We start from the raw sequence: 22,916 nt of genomic DNA, 5'->3' as shown, positions 1-22,916 counted from the left end.
GGAGCAGGAAGGACCGTTTAGATGTCCCCGCGTTCCTGAAAGCCTGCTTCTCCTCTCACCACCGACCTCATTAAGCTTCTTGAGGACTAATTTGCTGAAGGCTGTCGGAAGCTTACAGAAGCAACAGTTAAGTCCCATGCGGCACATCTATCCAGCAAATCAAATCGAGACCCCGGGCTCTCAGAGATCCGAGGGTCCGTGGAAGACTGGCCAGGCATCGGCGTTCAAAACCCAGCCTCCCGGGAACCCTCACTGGACCCCCACATTCAACCCGAAGATGCAGCCCCTCTCAAGGAAACGATGGGGCTCTCCCAAAGGACCTGGAGACCCCGCGGTCGGAAGGGTGGGTGCTCTGGGCTGAGACTGCAAAAGCAAGTGTAGCAGGTAACAATGTCTCGGTCACTATGGGAGCAGCGATGCTAACAGCACCTGGGGGCCCGCGCTCCTGAGGAAAGGCCACCAAGGAGGGGTGGGAAGTACAGAGCCCGCACCCCAGGACCCGGCATCCCGCGCCCGAACCCCTTCTCCTTGACCGGGAGGCTTCGCGTCCGCAGCCGGCGGGCGCGCACACACACCCGTTTGGTCGCTTTCCCGGTGCTGGCTGTGAGGTCAGTGACCCGGGCTCCAGCTGGCTGGCTGGGAAAGCGAACTCAAGGATAATCTAGGAAGCGGACGAACCCCAATGGGCAATCTACTCAAGCAGAACTGACGACATGTCCAGGGCACAATGAGAGTGGTGTTTATAGGAAAACTGCCACCTGTGGGCTCTTTGGGGTCCAGAGAATGTACAAATAAGAGTGACTGTGAGCAAGAGGATAATTTCTAGAAAAAGTGATATAAACAACAATCTACACACAGATGAGTAATGAATAATAAAAAGTGATTGTGATTCTGAACACTAGCTCTTTCCTTCTAAAATGATGGAGCATGTCATTTTAAATGAAGACAGTCCAACACTGGAGGTATTTATTTCGTGGGGATCGCAGAAGGACACAGACAGGGGTTTAAGAAGTGGCTCCTTTAGTCGCACGACTTTAGCGTCTCACTGGGGCACTGCCCGAAGGCGCTCTGCAGGCCCGAGACAGGCCCCGCCGGGGGAAAGAGCGCCCCGTCCGTGCCCTCCCTGCGGCCCCTCCCCCCTCTCCGGGTTTCTGCTCGTGACCGGCACGTTTTCCCCACCTCATGGACAAGAGCTCTCTGCTTTGCATCGCCTGCTCGGGCCGGGAAGGGCCTAATGTGAAGGAATCATGGCGCCTGCAGTCACCGATGGGATCAAAATCACGGCCAGCGAGCCTGCAGAGGCCTGTGAGCACGCCGCCGCCATCTCAGCACAGCAGGGTGTGCGAGGGGGCACGATGACGCAAGGTGGGGGGGCGGGAAGCATTTAGAGAGGACATGTCACTGGGTTTGCTGGGGAGACGGGTGCCAACCCGGAGAGGGGAGGCATCCAAAAGGGGCCAGGCACCTCAGAGCAAAAAGGGACTTTTCCTGTCACCTGGAGAGGGATCAAATGAGCCGCTGAAGGGCCAGGATGCCCTGGGCTCCTGATGAGGGAGGATAATAACTTCATGGAGTCGAGTTTCATCCATTACTCTCCATCAAATTCCACTCCCAGGACTGACGGCCTCTGCGCACTGAACACGCCCCAGTCCTGCAGGCGTCCGCTGCGGCTTCTTGCGGAACACAGCCCGAGCTCACGACGGGACACCAGCACCGGAACCGAGGCCCGGCCACACGACCTCGGAGACGCGGGTGCGTCCCCCTGTGCCATCGCTGGCCCAAACGAACCTGGACACTGCATGGGGGCAGCAGTGCTGGGGACAGCCTCGATCCAAAGCCACCGCTGGGTGCGGGGACCAGTGGGCCGCAGGCTCCTCATCTTAAGACCTGCCCCGGGGACTGAACGAGGGCGATGCGAATGAGAATGTATACGGAAGTATCTCCTAAGCCTTAAGGGCAAAACAGATCTCAATCAAGAAAGCTTGGGCCAGGGCCCAAACTCTCTGTGCATGAGGAATAATAAAAGCTTTTGTGCATGGTCGTGGTGAGGAGTACATAAGACAGCACGTGAACCCCCCCAGGACAGGGCCCTGGCACAGGCAAGCTGCAGGTGGATCCGAATCTGTATCTGCATCCTCCTGGGCTGCACTTGCCCATGTATTTAAACGTGGGAAGCCACGCATGTAAGTTGGGATAAAATGAGAAGGGGTATGGAAACATTCTCGAAGCAGTAAGAAAGCTAACCAGCAATAAATAATTAACAGCAAACGAGACTCATGGTAAGATTTCTCCAACAGTCCTCCAAGTTCGCACGCATTGGCGGTCTCCCCGACCCTTCCAGTTGTCTGTGGGCCTCTACTGAACACCCCGTTTGCGCTCACTTTGCCTCCTGCGGGTGACGTGGGGCAGGGCATGGCAATTCAGACCTCCTGAAAGGGCGGCGACCAAAACCCAAGCCACACTCTTGCTTGGGTGAACATCGCGCCTACAGCCCCTCGCTACAGGGCGCGGCTTCTCGGCTATGCGCTAGTGACGTTTTGGGGCAGGTAACTCTCTGTTTGTGGCGGGGTCTTGTGTGCTGTAGAATGTTTCCCTCTGCCTACCAGATCCAGCGATACTGGCTTTACCTTTCTAGTTGTGACAACCAAAAACGTCCCCTGGAGTTTGTAGGAACCCCCATTAAATGACACTGTAGCATCGAATTTTCCCCCATCATCTCTTTCGGAATAATGAAGGAAGGGGGAGGGGGGGTGGAATTCCAAGAACTGAGACACTGAAAGAGATTCTTATCAGAGTTCGCCAGCAGATCTCAACTGTTAACAAACGAATGATCTGACTCTGGACTGCCCGGACGAGAGCGTGACGATAACCAACACTCGTCCTGGGCTTCATTCGATATTAAACTCAGCTCCAAGAGGTTGCGTAAAGGATTGTAATAAAGAAAAAAAAAATTGTAGTATAGGCCTGATCTACTTTATTACTCTTCTTCACTCTGAAATTTAGATCAATCTGGATCGTTCACCAAAAGGCTTTTTAGATTTAAAACCTTTACTTTGTCAATGTCCATGCTACCCTGAACACGCTCGTTCCTGTCTGAGCTTGGAAGCTAAGCAGGGTCAGGCCTGGTTAGTGCTTGGATGGGAGACCACCTAGGAAGACCAGGTGCTGTAGGCACAAAAAATAAAAAAATAAGGGATTGTAAGCTGACGAGGTCCTTGCAATCTGCGAGGTCAACCAAGGGGTGCCTCACCTAAAAAATAAAGAAACGAAAATAAAACCTTTATTTTCTCTACTTTTAATAGAATTCTAAGATATTTTTCTGGTCAACACAGAAAAAAACAGGTGCACTGCAAAGTTCAAGAACCGTGTGCATGCGCAGCAGGGTGGTGCCGGCACCAGCAGCTCCCCTACAAACCGAGCTTCGGCTGTCACTGGGAGGTTAAGGGTCTGTCTGTCCACAAGGCTTGTTTTCATTTCACATTGCGACGTGTAATTTTGTTTTTTTGTGTGTGTGTGTGTTGAGTGATGGGTGGGGGTTAACATTAGATGTGTGAGATATTCAAAGACAAACTATCTTTCATAAACAGGAAATAGAGCATCGCAAGAGTTTTCGACCTGGGTAGAAGACGGCCTTGTTCGATTCTCAGCTACACCACCCTTTTTGTGTCTGACTTTGGCCGAATGTTCGACACCTCTACAGCCTGAGTTTCCTCTTCTGCAAAGCAGGTTCCCACATGCCAGGGTTATGAGGGGGAAGTAGGAGAAAGAGTGTGAAGCACTGAGCACAGGGCTGAGAAAAGGCCCGACAGATGTTTGCGGCACGAGGAGGCCCTGGCTCTAAGGGCGCTGGGTCTGCGGCTGTCCCACTGCAGTTGTAACGGAGCATCTTACACTTTGGACGCCCTTCCCCTTCTCGATTATTCAGATCGTCTGAGCAACTCGAGGAAAGAACAGCTGGTCTTGAAAGAGGAGCCTCGCCCACTTCCCCCAGAACCCCCTGGACCCAAGCCGCACACCCAGACCAGCCCCGGAGAAAAATCCCCGCGCCCTCGCCGTGAGGACTGCGCTCTCTGCAAAGGCCGTGCCTCGGACCGCTTCCTGAACAGCGAAGCCCACAGATGCCACCCAAATGAACACCATGATATTGCAACAGATTTTTTTTTTCCATCCCCAAAACCATGGGCCAGGGTTCTGCAGTAGAAGGCAAGGCAAACCCAATGTTCTTAACATCGCACTGACCTTCTGCCTTTGAGACCTGGAAGCCACAGCACTGGTGGACATAAATTCTACTGCCTGCTGCTCCAGATCCAAGGGGATAGGGTAGCCCTCTGGTAGAAATCTGTCTGTTGCCTCCTGGAAGAGAGGAAACCTGGATTCCTACAGAGCTTGTAATGGCCGTTTTAGGCTGGAGGGAGGGGTTGATGAACATCAACAGCTGTTTCAACATATCTGGCCTGACTGGCCCTGCTGAGGCTGCTAGTGCCCGAGGAGATCGCTGGCTGGGTTTCAAAGACTCTGCGTGTCTCGGGGCGCGGGGCGTCCTGGGCACCGCGAACCTCCCGCACGTGTGCGCGTGCGCCAGGACGGCGCGGGGCTCTAGGGCGGGAGGCGGCGACGCGCCGTGCCGAGCAGTTTTAAATGGCCAGAGGAGGACGCATCTGGGAAAGGAGAGCCGTGCCACCCAGCTGAGCCCCACCCTGCCTGGCAGGGGCAACGCTCAGCACCCTGAAGGTTCATGTGTGACAAGACGCTGCGGGCCCCACCCGGAAGCACGGAGTGCCAGGGGCTAGGGGCTCTGTGCTGAAAGCTCAGTCCTCAGGGGGTGAACTCAAAAAAACAAGGCACGAACTCATGTTGCTCGAAGCAGAAGGCCAGGAGCAACACCGGGAGACAGTCGGCTTACTTTGTTCGCGGGCTTCTCCAGAATTTTCACGGACACCTCAGCTGGTTTCCCCTTCTTTGATGGCGTTCTCTTGATTTTGGGCGAGTGGAACTTGTCCATCAGCTTCATGGTGAAGGAGGAGAGATGGGAACGCTGAGAGTCTGGGAACAAAGAGGGCGCTGAGTGTTAGAGGCGAAGCAGGAAGTTCACTGACCCTTTGTGGAAATGAGCATCGTTCCAAAACAAACCTTTTCCCTGGCTGCTCGGAGTTACAAAGAAAAGGAAATACGAATTCCTTAAAGCATTCCTGCTTGCTTGTTTCAGTGTTTGCAGTTTCTGTCTAGGGTAGGTGGCTCAGAATTGTGGAAGTCAAAGGCAGGCAAAATGGGTATGGAGATAGATCTGGCCGATATTTGCAAATGTCCTTACAGGGCCTGTGTGATGATCTAACCGAAGTCTAAGGGAACTAGCTAAGAAGAAAGAACACCAAGGCAGCATCCCGGACGTGAAGGGCTGTGCGCTGGGAAGCAAGGCCCCTCCAAATCGACCTCCCCATCCTGTGGGGCAGGAACTGCGACCAGGGACCCGGGCGAGGCCTCGGAGTCAGCAGTGGAGACTGAAGTGGAACGAAGGTGTTCCAAACCCTCCGGGGCACAGTGAAAGACTGGGTGCTTGCTCCCCGAGATCGGGAACGAGACTGGCTGTCCGTCCCCACTGTTCTTACTCTAGTAGTCTAATAAAGGAAGGCCCAGACTGGCAAGGATGATGCGAGACTATCTCTGCTTGTAGATGACATGGTCTCGTGTATGGAAAACCCCAAGCAATCCACTAAAATTCTATCGGTAGCAATAAACAAGTTCGGCAAGGTCACAGGATTTGGATTGATATACAAAAGCCAAGTGCATTTCTATACAGTAGCAATGAACACTACAAAATGAAATTTTAAAAAGCTTCCATTTAGAATATCATCAGAAAGAATAAAATACTTGAGCATAAATTTGACATAAATACAAGACTTAGACACTGGAAAACCACTAAACATTATTGAAAGAAATTAGAGATGGTCTGAGTAACTAGAAGGACAGCCCATTTAATATTGCTGAAATGGCAATAACTCTTCTAATTGATCTACAGAGTCGATGTAATCCCTATCGGAAACCCAGATGGCTTTTATTTTATTTTATTTTTTTTGCAGAAATTGACAATCTAATTTTAATATTAGTATGGAAATACAAAGGACCCAGGATAGTCAAAACAACCTTTTTTGGGGGGCCCTTGCTTCACATTGCATACAAAAATTAACTCAAAATGATGGAAGACCCAAATGTAAGAATTAAAACTATAAAACTCTTAGAAGAAAACATTGGAATAAAATTTTTGTGACCTTGGATTTGGCAATGATTTCTTAGATACAATACCAAAAACACGAGCCACAAAAGGAAAAAATCAAACTGGAATTCATCAAAATTCAAAAATTTTTAATAGACTTATTGTGGTGATCATTTTGTAATATACACAAATATCGAGTCATTACGCTATATACCAGAAACTAATATGATGGTGTCATATGTCAATCGTACCTCGATAAGCAAAACCGTTTGTGCTGCAAATGATACCATCGGGGAAGCGAAAAGACGAGCTGCAGAGTGGGAGAAGGTATTTGCAAATCACATCGTGATAGGGACTCGAACACAGGAAATATAAAATATCATACGATTCAATAATAAACGACAAATCACCCAATTAAAAATGGGCAAAAGGTTTGAATAGACATCTCTCCAAAGAAGATATACAAATGAGCACGAAACACATGAAAAGATACTCAACATCATTAGTCATCAGGGAAACGCAAATCAAAACCATGCCAAGCTGCCACTTCAAACCCAGCAAGCGTAATCAAAAAGACAAACACCGAGTGTCAGGGAGGACGAGGGAGACTGGAGCCCTCATTCGCGGGTGCTGGACATGCAAAATGGTGCAGCTGCTTCGGACAACATCTGGCCGTTTCTCACAAGACCGAACACGGCTGCCCTGTGACCCAGCGATCCTCCCTAGGCACACGCCCAAGAGAAGCGAAAACACAGGGCCACGGGACTCGCACACGGAAGTTCCCGGCGGCATTATTCGCAATAACCAAAAGGTGGCGGCGACTCAAGCGCCCAAGTGTTCACGAGCGAATAAGTAAAACGCAGTCAGTCGATCCAGGCAGCGGAATGGTATCCGGTGACGGAAGGAAATGAAGTAGTGGCGGGCGTTGCAACGCGAGTGCTTCTGGGTGGACGTCGCGCCAAGTGAAGGGAGCCGGTCTCTAAAGGCCACGTAGCACGTGATTTCGTTCAACGGAAATGTCCGGGACAGGCACGTCTACAGAGACGGAAAGACCAGTGGTCGCCTACAGCTGCGGGGCGCGGACCGGGACTGCGAGCTGAAGAGTACGAGGCTCCTTTGGGCAGGGGACAAAAATGCTCCAAAACCAGAATCCGGTGCTGGTTGCACAACCCTGTGCGTTACTAAAAATAAGTCGACTTCCGCACTTTAAATGGATCACCTGTGTATGTGAACGATCTCAGTGGGGCTGCTTAAAATAAACAGAAACCCAGGGGGCAGCCTTTCACCTCGCCGTTCCCCACAGCTCTCTCCGGGGTCTGGAACTGTCCTGTCAAGCGATTTATTAAGTGTCTGTCTCCTCACAAGAAGGCGAACTTGCCGAGGACTGTGCCTGCCTTATTCATTCCTACATCCCCAGAGCCAGTGGAGCGCCTCACACACAGAAGATGTTCCGGTGATTCGCTCAACGAATCAACCAATCAAGAGACATTCCACGAAAAGAAATGCTGCGATTGGTAACCTCAGAAATTCACAACAATACTTGAAGTTGGTTAAAAAGTAGGGAACAGAACAATCCTGTGCAATGAAAAGAATAACTATCTGTAGTTTTAAAAATAAACAGGACCCCTCCTTGCAATTTTTCTAGCAATTTAGTACTAAAAAACCCTTCCAAATAAATGACATATAGGCCTGCCACTGTGTCTGCTACTGCTGCAGGTGACTTAATAGGGTTGAAGTTCAGCTCCTTTGTCAGAGACCCTCCACACAGCAGGCACGATCAGATAAAGTTCCGGCTCTTTGCGATTATCTAGGAGCCCACTGCACTCGGGCCGAAAAGAAAAGCCAGGGCCTGCCCTGCGTTCTCACATGGAGTCGACGCACACAGGGCTCCGCAGAGTCTGTCTGCTGGCCAGAGCTGCAGGAAGCCCTTCTTCAGCCCAAACGTGGACACAAATGCACGGGAAGCTGGTGCACCTGGCGTCTCACCTGGACCAGCTCCCCATCAGCCCATGTTTCCTGCAGTCACTCCTGGGATCCAAAGTGGGCGAACTGGGAGGCTCTGGCTTCTCCACCTCCCCCTGCTGCGCGGCTCCCCCTCCCCACCCAAGCAGGGTGGGTCCCCTGTGCAGTTTCTACCGCCCTTTTTATACTTCAAAGCGATGTGACTGGTCTAATCACTCATGTGGTGGTTAAAAGGCTGTGCTTTGTAGTCACATTACTTGGGTTACAATACTTCAAAGTGACCTCTCTGAATCCTTGTCTGAAAAATGAGGCCGACAACATTGTTCTTGAGATGGCTGATGTGATGCACGGATTAAATGGGGTTCTGCCTGTGGATAACGCGACAGGTACTTATCCAAGTGCAGGCAGGTGGCACCTGCTCAATTCGGGGAGCTCACCTACCTATGTGATTTGGAAGGGCTGCAAGGCTGATGGATTTAACTGAGTTCTTATCTGCAACTGCTTACAGATCTGAGTCATGCTGCTCTGTAGCGCCAAACACAGAACTCAGGGTCCCGAGCGACTGAGGACCTTGTGGATGCCCTCGCCCCTCCCCCTCGGCGCCAACCAGAAGTCCCGATCTGGCCTGAGCCCGTTGCTCTGTTTCCCCCTTCGGCGCCTCCTTCTGCGCGGCCTTGCTTGCTGCCCCTCCCACTCCTGACGCTGGCCTCGGCAGCCCTGAAGTCACAGCACACCCCTCGCCAGGCAGGTTCCCAAATCTGACGGGATGTCAGAGTCGTGTACTCGTCTGTGCGACTTCCACGCTGACAAGTAAGAGTGAGAGCAGGGCGAGAAGCGCAGACGCGAATGGGGAAGTCAGGGCAGGATACACGGTTCCTCTGGTTTGCTGTGGTGCTCGAAGGTCTTCAGAGACACGGGCTGGGCGAGCCAGCTTCCGCCTCCCCCATCTGCGGCCCTCAGATGCCGTGGGGCGGGCGTGGGGCCGAGGGGGCTGGCCAGATTCGCACCTCTGCCGTCTTGGCCAGCAGCGGAACTAGGGTCAACAAATAAGGTGTGGAGGGCCCCAAACACCCCTCAGGTTCCCGCACGTGCAGGGCACCCCTGACCGTGACCCAGGAAGTGAATATCACAGCACCCCCTCTCCACCTCTGCTGGGCCAGCCACAGCCCAAGACTCCGTCTGTCTTGGGGCTCGGCTGAGACTCGACACCAGCGCTGAAAGTGCTGTATCTACCAACGAATCTCTCTCCTCACAGTCTGTAATGACCTCGAAACAGTCGGCGCTGCACATGTGACCAACCAGGCGGGGCAAAGCAGGTTCTCTGTGACGACGACCACCCTCCTCGACTCTGGAGAGCGAGGACAGCACTAACTAGGACGGTGCCTTTGAGGCTGCTTGTCACCTCCTCCTTGGGTTAGAGACGCATGTTACAGGTGACGGGCAAGGTCACACTATACACTTGAGTGCTGATGAAGCTCTCTGGTGACCAGTGCTAGCAGGGCGGGAGGAAGGGACAGGAGGCGGCTGGCTCGGGGCAGTCTCGTCGGCAGCACCGGACAGACACACACACACGCGCGCGCACACACGCGCACACACTCACTTTCTCCCGGCCCCCCCCCCAGCCCCTCTTCTCACGGCTCTCACGTGTCAATCATCTGCGGTGGGGGACGATGCCGGGGAAACGCTCCTCCGGCACCGCGGCGTCCGGCGGCTCCACCGACCGCTCTGACGTCCTGACTCTCCGCTTAGAAAGCTACACTCCGGATTTCGCATATGTGTATTTCTAGGCTTCCTAGCATCGAAATAAAAACAGACTTTTGAAAGATTGCACACATATGTCTACAGATGCTCCTCGACTTACTTGGGTTACAGCCCGACACACCCAACGATAGGAAAGCACGGTTCTGATTCTGGTGCTGATCAGCCCTTACTCTGCGAGCCCGTGTGTAAGCGTAGTTTAGTGTACGAGTGTGTGAGCTTCGCATAGCGGCTCGTGCTCTCGCCTTTCCGCGCGGCAGCAGGTCTGACGCGCGACCACGCTGACGGACACGCAGGTGCCTTCACCCCCGGCGCGGCGGCGGCCCGCGACACTCTCCTGTCAGGGGACGTCTGCTTCCACCTTTCATGAACGACGCCGCTCGGAACGCGCGCGCGCGCCTCCTGGACGCCCCGAGCGTTTTCTGTGACCGGAACGGCTGGGTCACAGCGTGTACGTAACTTCACGGATGCTGGAGCGGCCGTGCCACTCTGCGGTCCCAGCAGCAAGGTCCCCGTTGCGCCGCACCCCCACCCACGTCAGGCGGCCGGACTTACGTGCCTCCCGTCTGGCCCCATCGACCCAAAGGAAACGAACACCCTGCACTTGGAAATGCCATACGCCGGCATCTGACTATGATCTCCCAGATCTGTGAGTGACTTCAAAGGTCACTGATCGAACTTAAGGAAACAAAGCCTCCGACCACTGATCGGTGCAGCATTTACACCACGCAGGTCAGAACTCCCAGTGACTAATCTGCGAGTCATTTCTTCCACGACCTCACAATTTCTGTGTGAACGGCCATGATGCCACTAAGAGCAGGCACTTCCTGGGAGACAGTCACAGGCTGCAACCTCCAGGTGGATGTCGGCCACCCAGAGAGAAAAAGGACAGGCTGGAGGACAGGCAGGCTCCGTGTCTCAAGAAAAAACAGAAACACACCGAAGCCGACCAAGCGCGTCGCACGCAGTCTGCCAGGTGTACTTCACTGGGAAGTTTTCGGCTTGCCCCCGGGCCAGGCGCAACAAGGACCTCTGCCCGCGGCTGACAAATGTGCACGTCAACTGGCCTTTCAGATGTCACTTGCAGCAGCAGCTGGGATCCCAACTTAGCAGTGGTTTCTGTCAGGGTTTAATTTCGCCCTGGATGGGGGAGTCTCTAAATATCAACCATACAAGGCACCGCGAAGCCAGGGCCATGGAGGACAGCACTCGGAGGCAGGGGCAGTCTGCTGGAACACCGTGGCTGTCACCCTCGTTACCAGCGACACACTGGGTGCAGAACCGCGGCATGCCCGGGAAGGGCTTCCGTCTGCCCAGCCCCACTCACCCAATCCACACGCCCCATTTCCCGAATGCACAGAAAGGACAACTAGAGTGGAGAGGCGACTCGAGGACATCAGGGCACGTTTTTACACATAAGGATTTCAGATTTTTACGTATGTAGAATTTTACAGACTAATGTAAACACAAGAGGACGGGCAGGTGGGTCACGGGCACGGCAGGCGGCCCGCGGGCTGGGAGTCTGGCAGCCCGTGTTTTAGCCTGAGCTCAGCAGGGCCCCTGGACAAGCTTTTCGCCTGAGTCGAAGGTTCCTGGTCTACAGAGCAAGCATAACCTCAGGCCCTGCCTCCTCAGGTCGTCGTGAGGACTGAACGTGACCCTGCGGGCAGAGCACTTAGCCCAGGACCTGGCGCACAGCAAACGCTCGGTGAATGGCGGCCACTGCCGTTACCGCCAGGCCTCTGCCAACACTTACGGCCAACGCTAAAAATAATCCCAGCCTAGGGTGATGGGGAGCAACCTGATGATTCATTTGTTCCCAACGATTTCCAATTAAAATATCCTCTGTCTTACTTAACACAGAACTTTTAATATTCACGTTAAAACAGAGGGGAAATACTATTTGGAGTTTTGCAGCACCGTCGGCTCCTCCGACATGAAACTCCGGCTCCTGTTCTCCATCTGGTCGGGGAGCCCACTGACGACGACCAGGGCACTGCTGCGGGCGCCGATGGAAATGGCGTCTTTTTTTTCTTTTGCAGCAACAAGAGTAAAACAACTTCATTATAAAAATCAGAGTACTGCAAGCCCACACAACACAGAAAGTGAAAATCCCTCATAACTCCACATACGGAGCTGGAATTGTTTCCCCCGTAACAACACGTCGTGGGCGCACGCTGCCAGGCGAGCAGGGGACGGCTGAGTGAAGTTCTGCAGACAGGCGGGCCACGGCCCACACGACCAGGCCCCTGACTGCGGCCTCTGACCGCCCTTCGCACAGAGCCACACTGGAGGACCCTCACGCCCGCCGCTCTGGGCACCTGGATGAGGAGGCCGCGGGCTCTGGCGTGTTCGTGCGTTCTGTTGAGCAGGCTCTGTGCCTCTAGGAGTGGACCTGGCAGATCGAGGGGATGCGCATTGGAACTGGATAAGACACCACGCAGCCGCCTGTGGCGCCGTGCAGGCCAGCGGGACTGTGCCGGAGCGAGGCTCGGGGTGGAGGCGAAGAGGCAGGCGCAGGGAAGGGGCCAGGCCCACGGGCCCTCCCTCCCGCGTGAGAAACCCGCCTTCTCCTTGGATTTGGGCTCGCCCGACAGAGCCGCCATTGTCGTTTCACTCGCACAGAGATGAAAAAGGCTCAGAACTAAGCAGACACTTCACAAAACGTGATATCCCCAGGGCCGATAAACAGACGACAAGGTGCTCACTTCCGTCTGTCACCAAGGAATAGCAAACCGGTAAAGCGGCACCACCCACACACACTGCGATGGCTAAGAGGAGAGGAGAGGGCAAGGGGCACACGCAGGGAGGACCCGGCCACGGCCGCACCTGTGCTGCCCTCGGCCGGCCAGCCCACTGCCAGGCGCACACCCCAAGGAGAGCACGGCCTCTGTGAGCTCACCCTAAGACACGTACGGGGGTATTCGAAGCAGCATCACCCGAACACCTGCTGGTGGCAGAGCCCATACCCTGCGGCACCTTTCCACATGGGGGTACTGCGCGGCGTAAACACGGGAGACCGGTACCGTACACAACGCGGACGCTTCTCACAGACGTAGAGAGAAGCTGAACATACACGAAAAGTGTATCCTGTATGATTCCAATTATGTAAATACAAAAACAGGCACAACTATGATTTTCGGAGTCGAGAGAGTAGTTATGCTTGGGGGTGGGTGGTACCTGGCAGTGGACACGAGGGAGCGAGCTATGGTCTGTTTCTCGTCTGAAACCCATCACGTGGGTACGTTCAATGTGTAAAAATTCTGCAAGCTGCACACTGCGGACAGAGGCGCTTTCCTGACACCTGGCAAACGCCCCTAAAAAGCTGAAATAAACTAGACGCGAAGGTCAAAGGCTCTTCTGAGAAAGCCCACATGATTCTTCCATGGGTCAGGCTGACAGATCACTTACAATTTAAAGAAATTCTCCTCCCTGAAAAACAAATGTATTTAACCAGGGATCGTTCAGAATGAGTATGTTCCCAAAGAACTCTGCATCGAACAGCTCAGGAAGAATCTGTGTACATCTCAGGAAGCTCTTGTTCCATCTTTGTAAAGATAAAAGAGCTGACATAAATGTAAATATTCTTACGATCTAAAATCAGTAAATAAACGTTTTCTAATATCCTTTCCCTTATTGTACGGAAAATTCAAAGAATTTAATGTAAATGCAACTGTATCCTATAATTTCTTTTATTTTACCCAAGACTGAATCAATGTATTTCTGTTTAATAACAATCACACCTATTCACAAGGTTAGTCTAAGAATTAAAAACAACATGCATTCAGTAACTATCTGAGCATCTTATTTGTGCCGGGCCCTGTATCACTATCAAAAAACCGTCCTCCCTAGACATCCAGGGGAACCTGAGTGAGGCAGCCGGACAGGTCTGAGTTAAGCGGATAGCTGGAGGCGGGAGGGGTACACCTGGTGGCTGTCGGCATACACACGACACAGGAAGTCAGGAGACCAGAGGAGGAGCCCAGAGATACGTGCAGGTAGAAGAGGTCTGAGGCATGTTATTGAGTGTTCTCTTCCTACACACAAGTTCTTGGCGATTCTAACAGCAGCTCAAACAGAAGTCCACAACTGCGTTCCTGATACTCCCTCCCCAAAACAATCGTCTTTGGTAAATAGGAAATTTCACTCTTTCGATAGCACAGGTCAAAATTCTTGACTCTGCTCTTTGGCTCATGTCCATTATCCGATCCTTGAGCAAATTCTGTTTGTTCTACGTTAACATCATATTCCGAATCTCACCACTACCAACCCCTGCACACTATGTCCCGGCCCAAGCCGCCATTCCTTCTCAACCCAGTAACTACAGGGACCCTTATAAAAGCTAAGTCCTGCTACGTCGCCCTCTGCTTTCGCCCTCCTGTGGCATCCGCTCCCACTCAGGAAAAAAGGGAAGCCCTTCGGGGATCTACCAGCCCACGTGGTCTGCACCCTGCGCGTGCCGCTCCCAAGCCCAACCCGCCAGCCCCGCCACCTTTGGGAGTACACCCGTCCACAGGAAACCTGTTCTCTGGTGTCCCCCATGTGAGGGGGCCTGACGAGTGCAAAGTGACTATGACTGGCTGGGTGGATGCAGCCTCATCCCAGGATAACTGGGACGGCTGATTTGGCTCTTAAAGCAAGCTTCACCCTTCGAGCAGGTCTCTATCAGGAATCGAGGTAATACTTTGGTTCTCATGTCTCTTATTGTCTCTTTTTCCAACTCTCAGAATTCAGGGGAGAAAAGGAATGCTCCTCACTGGTCCCTTGAGAGCCTAATGATGCTCAGATCTTACTCGTTTGGATCCAGCATGTAGCCTGATAACCAACAAGATGGAAATAAATACCTAAGTGCTTGTTAATGAGCACACAGACAAGGAATCAATGAACGAACTCTGTAGCAACTGACGGCTGCTACATTCAACCCACACCAGAGACTCACATCCGATTAGTGATGTACATGGGATGGTTCGTACGGCATTTTAATATAATTCTCCAAGGTAGCGGTCCTCAGCCTTTTTGGTACCAGGGACCAGTGAGTGCTCCTCTGAGAATCTGATGCCTGAGGATCTGAGGCGGAGCTGAGGCGGTGATGCTGGCGCTGGGAGCGGCTGCAGATACACGTGAAGCTTCGCTCGCTCACCCTCCACTCACCTCCCGTCGTGTGGCCTGGTTCCTATCAGGCCACGGACCGGTACCGGTCCAAGGGCTGGCGACCCCTGCTCTAAGGAGTGCCAACACACGAGTCAGAGACGACTCGATCAGCGGTTCCCTTGGTGCGGCCCCTCGGTTTGGATCAGCTGGGTTAACAGTGTTTGTAATTCAGGCCACGTTCCGGGAAAAGACGAGAGAAAAACAGCCCTTTTCCCCCTCTAGGTGTCTAGAGAACAACAGACTCTCTCTGGGCTAGTTGTGTCCAACAGGAACACGCGAGCCAAATGCAATTTAAAAATATTTTTAATTAACCCAATTTACCCACAACATTATCATTTAACATGTAATTAAATAAAAACATTAATGAGACATTTACTCTTACTTTTCTTTCAAACCAACTCTTCAGAACCCAGTGTGCATTTGACAGGCCCACACGTCCCCGGGCGGACTCACACACGCAGCACTGGCCCTCGCCGGCCCTGCCGAGGGCGCTGGACCGTGGGTCCGCTGGCCTCTTGAAAGACAGTGCCCTCCGCTGGTTAGGTCTGACCGTTTAAGGGCTGGGCTGGGCCACCAGGGTCTTTAGGCTGCGTCACTCCTCCCCAGAGCAAGGCCGTGGGGACTCGCTCGCCCCCAGGCGAGGCCCGAGGGCCCATGACCACTTCCCACATGGAGGTCCTGCCGGCTCTCTAACCGACCACCTGGTGCGGGGACAGAGAACATCGCTGGGCAAGGCCTGGGGGTGGCGGGCAGCGCCCAGGAGAAACTCCTGACAATCACAGCTCCCTAACAAAGCAAACTGATTTTCTTTGGCCGCAGGGACCATGAACATGCGTGGTGGCGCCGACGTCCTATCTCGATGACGTGTGGACAAGAAGGAGCGGCACCGACCTCGGCCCCGCGAACTCGCTCTGCTGTAAGCGAAATCCTCTCGTTGAGTGTGACCCGGGACAAGTTTGCCTCCGGAGGCCTGCCCCTTGCCCCGCGTGACGTGGGGATAATCACCCTGACCCCACGGGGCTGCCACGAGCCTGGGGCGAGCACTCCGCGGCGGGTCACAGTGCAGGCTCAGCGAACCTTCCAAAAATGTCGCCCGCGGCTACCCGAATGTTTCCAAGATGAATGCCACCGCTCTGAGAGGACGATTTTATTTTTTCACATATGATAATTTGAAAATAGAGGAGACAGTTCATGGAGTGGGTACTCTTACGATTCGAGCACTTTTCTACACGTTTTATTTTAATTTATAAAAAAGTATGACAGCTGAGGAGAGAAGCTGGATTCTTGGTGACAGTCTCGGCCGCTAGTCCAGCCACCCTGAGCTCGACTGCCTCTCAGCTTCAGCAACACAAAGCAAAAAAAAAAAAAAAAAAAAAAGAGGCGACTCCAGTGACTAGAGCATCTTCCCGGATTTTAAGAGAAGCCACGACCTCTGGCGAACACACTTTCACGTGTGGAGAAGCGAGAGACGCTCTCCTGGGAGCCCCAGCCCTGGACAAGGCTCTGCACGAACCCACCAAAGTGTTTTCCCAGGACTCACGCTGCTATACGATATCTGCACGTAACAGGCAGATACCCCACGAGGGATGAAGGGCCGTCTCCGGAGCGGACGGCCACCTCCCTCGTGCAGCCCATTAAGGGGCCAAATGGGCAGCGCCCGCTCTCAAGCTCTCAAACACCCCCGGGCTGGCCTGTGCGGAGAGTTCGCGGATTACTCAACCCTCCCGCCAACACCGGAAGGGAAGTAGCCTTAGTACCATCTGACAGATGAGGAAACAAGTCACAAGGCCCTAACATGACCCCACGTAAGACATGCACACATCGCACAGACAACTGTAGCCCGAACGTGGGCCGTGAGCCTCTCAAGGTCAGCCCGTCCCCGGGGGGCCCCCTCCCAAGGAAGCACTGCTTTTCCATTAACGCTTGGAATTGACCGAGAGAGAGACTTAAAGCCACAGATTTCATAGGCTTCCGGAGATGTGAATTAGTCACTTCTAGGGAAGAGAAGGGGTGGAAGGGGTGGGGGAGGGAAGTGAAAGTTTATCCCGAGGGACCACGCCAGTGCACTGGCAGAGAGCGAGCCCCGCCAAGCGCGGCGTCAGGATCCAGCTACCACAGGAAGCGGAGTCCGCCCTAACCTTTGTCCTCTGGGTGGGTTGTTTGCCGCGGCCTCTGTCCTTTGGAACTTGCATGTCGGGACTGGTCCCGGTTTAGAATCCAAACAATGCTACTCGAGGGCCGCGAAGCATGCTCTTTAGCATCATGTCACCAGCAGAGCAGCCGGAGTTGGCGCAGGAATGCCTCTTTTCCCGGGGCCGGGCTGCAGTGATGGGGCGCGCCTGAGCTTGGGGGCGGTGGAGGCTGCGGCAGACAGAGACTCCGGCAGCCTCAGCTGAGCTCAGCCCTGCTCAGGGACTCTGGGAACTCATCATTATTTGTCAGGCCACCCTCTGGGCTTCCAGGGGAAAAACATTTTCATTTGTCAGTGAGCACATTTTCATTTATTTATTTCCCAGGCAACAGGGGAAGGAGCTAGGAGCCGCGGTCTCCAGCAGCTTGGGAACCTGCAGAAAGAGCTCGCTGGACAGTGAAGAAAGTGAAGGGTCATCTGTGAAGTCCTTTCCCTTCCCCGCCACTGCAAGACGACAGGGTGCATCAGACAATGCGCAGCAAGTGCTACGTGGCGCCTGCACGTGCGCATTCGCTCGCTCGCTCATTCATAAATATTTACGTGCCAATCATTTGTTAGGTGCTAGGGTCAGAAAGAGAAGCAAGACACAGCTCCTCCCTCCAAGGCGCTCCCAATCTCTTGGGGGAGACCTGGGAAGAGCCTCGATCACGACCCAGAGTGAGGAGTTCTGGGATGGAGACGTGGCCGGCGAGGACAGGGGCCTTCCAGCTGCTCACGGCCGGCCCTGCTCGGGAGGACGGCTCCAGGGGCCAGCGCTAGCGCTCTGGGGCCCAGGGTCTTCGAATGGAAACCCAGGCTGCCACCGCGGGAGGGCGAGGAGGGCGCGGCTCACGCACACAGCCCCGGCCCCCGCCATTTCACATGTGGACTGAGACGGGCATCAGAGTCTGCGGACAGGTGCTGTTTCGGAAGGCTGACGACACAGAGGGATCTGAAAAGGACCACTTCTCCAAAGCACATCTCTGGCCTCGCAGACACAGGGGCGGGGGCGGAGGTGGGAGGGCGTGGAGGAGAGGCGGCCTGAGTCCTCCCCCGAAGTTTTCTCTTTGAAAACTTTCTGCTCAGTTTTCTCTTGAACAGAGTGAGCAAAAGGCCTTCTCGGCTGCTCTCGGATGAGCACTTCTTCACAGACCCTGCCCGTCTGCTGCCGTCCCCCCAACACGTCCGTGGCCAGGGGGCCTGCTCTGCCAAGGACATCTGTCACGCACGACAGCTCAGACACACGTGGTGGTGGTGGGGGGACAGAATGCCCACTCTGCTCTCAGAATCAAGTGCTGGTCAGTCGCGATCTCTCCAAGGTAACGGCCAAGGTGGCCCCGCCCCCGCCAGGTGCCAGGTGAGCGAAGGAGCTCCCGCCTTCCATGCACTGAACATGAAAGGATCCTCTGGGTCTTCTCACAGAGGAAGCCGGGGCCCTGGGACCTGCCCTACCCGCAGCCTGGCACCCGGGCCTCCCGAATGAAGCCAGGCCAGGCCCCTTCCTCAGCACTGGCCTCCCTCCTGGGAGCATGTCGGCAGAGTGAACAGAGGTGGACAGAGGCCCGGAATGAAAGACTGCCCACTCCTGTGCAGGTGACACCCACCTGCTCTCTGCCTGAGTTCCTCACAGCCACAGACGGTTTAATGGCCCACCAGAAGCTCCGAGGGCCCTAAAAATCTGAAACAAAAACCTGAAGTCATTCTGGTTTTGTCAAAGCCAGAATTTCGTTGGCCTAGAAACGCTGGTCTGAAATCCAGTCCCCTTCCGGCCAGACGGGTCGGTCCCCGGCGTACAAGGCAGGACGTAGCGGGTGACACATGCGGAGCTGATGGCAGCGACACAGCGATGGCGGGGCCCACTTCTTGCACACAGAGCACCCAGCGCCGCCCCGCGCACTTTATGGGCCCATGTCACTTAAGACTCACGGTGACCCTCCACGGCAGGAACACGGAGGCTGAGTGAGGCGTGAGCGACGGGCTTCGAATCTGAACCCGGGGTGGCGTCACGCACTAGCCACGCAGGCTCCGCAAGCGAACCAAAGGGAGAAGCAGATGGGGAGCCTTAATAAGACAGGAAGCAGGTTCCCGGGAAGGAGGGCGCGTGCCCTCTTTCGTCCCTGCAGGAATTCCCTTATTCCGCGTACCCCAAGCCGGTGCCGGGGCTCGGGGCTCGGGGCCCGGCCGTGTGTCCTCACACCCGCTTCCGGCTCGGACGGCACACCTTAGCGTAGGCCTCCTCTTCCTCTTTTTTAAGCCAAAGCCTAATAAATACGCCATTTATTAGATGTGTTCACAACTTTGATCGCCAGGGAAGCAAGTCACCACAAGAGAAAAAGAAAACACTTCCAGGCCAGCACTGCTTGTAGAAGGGAATCGCGCCTTTCGAGAAAAGTCCGAGAGCGAGAGGGCTCGCCCATCGCAGCAGCACAGCAGAGCCCTCCTGGCTGTGCCAGCACCCGGGCTAAACACACTCAGCATGTTACCAAGACTGCGAAACATCCAGGCACGGTCTCTAGCCTGGAGGGGGGGCGGGCAAGGTTAGACACTGGCTCTCTCCACTCGAGAGATGGGATTTGGAAGGAACCAGGACATTATTTTTAAGCAACCCCAAGAACGACAGGTTGCAGAACAATGTGTATTTCAGCGATGGCTGGAGTTGCCAGGGTTGGGCTAGAAAGCACTGGAAGGGGGTTTTCTGAAATCAAAAAGGCCTCCAGTTCTCACAGAACTTACACCCTCACAGCCCGTGATTAGTAACGAAATGCGTTTCTGAAAGACAGTTCTTCAGTGGCTGGGGCTCGAGCCCCCTTTCTGGACTGTGGACTCGGCCCTCTAACTCCCTCTGAACTCTCTCTCACTCAGAACCCTCCAGAAGCCCACCTGCCCCGGGAGTGCCTATAGGAAGAACCTGGGGGCTTCATTCTAGATCCTCAGAGCAGGAAACAGGGTACAGTTTTTAAGAATCTCATTTTCTCTTTTCTGCCTCAGCAGTTGTATCCTCTGTCTCCTAGAACTGAAGTTCTTTTTAAAGGACCAAATCCTCCCGCAGGAGGCGGCCTCCGTCTCAGCACGCCAGGGAGGAAGGGCTCGCACAGGCCACCCGGAGGGGCAGGAGGGATCTGTCTCCTCGAGGCCAGCTCTCTGGAGGCAGGTGGGTCATTCCTAAGGCAGAGGCTAGCAGTGCCTTTCGAACATCCTTTGACTACAAACCACAGTAAGAAATGTATGTTACAATCAAGTACACAAAGTATATCAAAAATCTAAAATATTTCAATGTGATTTCACCTTTTAACCCGCCGAGTTGATTTATGACCAAGCAGTGTCTTAATCCTTCCCCTGAGACGAGAGTGGAGAGAAGGGGCCGGGGCTGTGGCACGGACAGCAGCGTCGACGTGGCCTGGAGCTGGTCAGAAGGCCAGTTCTCCACCCTGACCCAGACCTAACGCACCGAGGTCCCTGGGGAAGGGACCCGGGAACGCGAGCTTTACTAGTCCTCCAGATGACTACGGCACACTCGCGTCTGAGCGCTGTTTCAGGAGACAGGTCTGGGGGACACGGGGCGGGGATGACGGCCATCTGGGCAGACCCGTCACACATGCTAAATGACAGAAGGGGTTCTCATCTCAGATCAGAACACTCCTTGGCATGAGCCCCTCCGGACTGGGAGCAGGATTTGTAAGTGCTGAACCCAGAAGAGGCTGCGTGAGCCCAGCCGTGGGGCTCGGGGGTGGAGGGGTGGGCACCAGTCCCAGCTGCCGAACTCCAACCACCCAGGCGGCCCAAGCACGGACGACTGGCTGAACGGGTGGGCCTCCCCCTCTGCAAGGCCTGGAGCACCAGTGAGCCAATAAACATTTCCTGGAGGTGTGCTGAGTGCTTGTGACAACGCGCTTCACGCAGAACCGGCGGACGAAAGTGCTCACTCGTTGCTCTTCTGCTTAATGCCATGCTTATCTGTGGCTGTGATAGTTGCTTAGAAACTACTTAGGCTTGAAGAAAAGTGTGGTTTTCATCCTCAAGTAGCTGCTCTAAGGCGGTGATTCTCGGGAGGGCAGAGACGGGTCAATGACAGGGCGTCTGGTCTGGAAGAGCACACCAGACAACCGTACATGTTCATATTTGCAACCAGAAGAAGGCGAATCTGGACAAAAAGACACAGAGGTTCCGAGGGGAGGAGCTGAGGCGTTAGCGTGTCCAAAGTCAGGGCTGGGTGACAAGCCGCCATGCTGCCTGGACAGGGGCACGGCCCGAGGCTGGAGTCCTTATTCCACACTGACCCCATCCCGTGAGGAACTTTCCACGGTGGAAAGAGAAACATCTTTAAAGTCCTTCGAGCACATTCTAAGATGATAACCACGTTTTACATTTAAGATGAAAAGCCTCGAATTTTCTAGACAGGAAACAAAACTGACGGGGAAGAGAAGGCATCTGCTGAGGACTCGGCACCCTGGGCACAGCCCCCAGGTCTGGGGGCACGCGGGATGTTCCCGGCACCAGTCCGTCCTTAACGAGGAAAGGGGTTTGCAGGGGAAAGTCCAATGGTGTTTGACCAAAAATTTCCGAGGGCCACCAAGTGACCACAGAGAAAACACGGCACCTCATTTTCTGCCAGGAAGCCTGGACCCTCTGGGTGTTCGCCATGACTTAGATCTCCTAAGAGACAGTTGTTTTTTTTTCTGCAGCTGGTGTCTGCCAGCCACAACATCCTCAGAACCAAGGGCATCTTACTAATAAAAATACACAGTTTCCAAAGAGCTAGTGGATGTGTTTGAAAAATGCCCACGAGTCACTGGACTGAATCTGTAAATGGGTCTACAATCTGCCCAAAGTTTGGCACATTTTTTTAAGGCCTCCTTTTCAAAGTGCTTTTGGTTCCAATTCTCTTTACAAACTGAAGTATCAACATGGAGCAGGAACCAAAATATATTTAGTTTCTTTATGATAATATTTTTGTATTCTTTGTGGTGGAGGTTGAGAATAGTGTTTTTAAATTTTTCATCAAAACAAAAATATTAGCACAGAACTGTGTGTCCCGAAGCTCAGTTACAGTCTGGCTGCTTCAAACAGGCCTTTGCCACTTTATCTCCAGAATTCAGCGGGGGCGATGAGCCGAAGCCAAGCGCGGAAAGGCCAGTTCTGAAAGGCCGAAACCGGCAGCCTGCTCTGTCCAACCCAGTGGAGTGCCGTTTGCCTTCAGAATTGTTCAAAATTCTGTTCTCTGCCCTGAGAAGTCAGCTGGTAAGACGGCGCTCACACCTCTATGCTACACAACGGGTCTGGGCCAATTCCCCCAAGCGCGGAGCCCCCAGCGGGGCCCGTCCCCCAGAGGCACGGCGCTCCCGAGCTGCACGCCTGCGTCAGGAGCAAGCCGTCCTCCTGCGTGATGTCCTCTTCCAGGGCTGCGGCCGTGCGTGGAACGTGGCCCTGACGCCCCTCTGCTGGCCTGGACGTGGCAGGAGCCTGGAGATGTAAGAGCATGAGGGTGTCCAGTCTGCTGAATGCAAGTGTCCCCCTGCTTGGGCGAGGACGGCCTCCACACGGCCCGGGCTGAAGGGGCTCCCTATAAGCCAAGTCCAGCCCGAGCCGCCCACCCGCCCTCCCGCCTGCCGAGGGAGATGCTGTCGATCTGCTCACTCCTCTCCAGAGGACACGGACCCCTGCGGA

The 22,916-nt window shown here is 54.2% G+C and overlaps 1 protein-coding gene and 1 pseudogene across 10 annotated transcripts in view; one reads left to right on the top strand and one right to left on the bottom strand.

The window, feature by feature from the left end:
• The window catches only part of RAPGEF1 (Rap guanine nucleotide exchange factor 1), a 122,245-nt gene that overhangs the window by 54,815 nt on the left and 44,514 nt on the right, over window positions 1-22,916 (bottom strand). For 7 of the 10 annotated variants that reach the window (XM_016133867.2, XM_016133874.2, XM_016133868.2 and 4 more), the window contains exons 2-3: window positions 4,904-5,043; window positions 4,240-4,353 (exon numbers count right to left, since the gene is read on the bottom strand). In XM_016133867.2, the coding sequence (XP_015989353.2) occupies window positions 4,240-4,353; window positions 4,904-5,043 (254 nt within the window). The remainder of the gene's footprint in view (window positions 1-4,239; window positions 4,354-4,903; window positions 5,044-22,916) is intronic. The other 3 variants (XM_036218076.1, XM_036218081.1, XM_036218080.1) reach the window with 1 other exon arrangement.
• Window positions 3,056-3,174, top strand: LOC118600518 (annotated as a pseudogene).

The sequence above is a fragment of the Rousettus aegyptiacus genome, unplaced genomic scaffold, assembly GCF_014176215.1.
Source record: "Rousettus aegyptiacus isolate mRouAeg1 unplaced genomic scaffold, mRouAeg1.p scaffold_m13_p_3, whole genome shotgun sequence".
Lineage (NCBI taxonomy): Eukaryota > Metazoa > Chordata > Mammalia > Chiroptera > Pteropodidae > Rousettus > Rousettus aegyptiacus.
The sequence above is the reverse complement of the archived record's forward strand: the minus strand, read 5'-3'. Positions and strand labels throughout refer to the sequence as shown.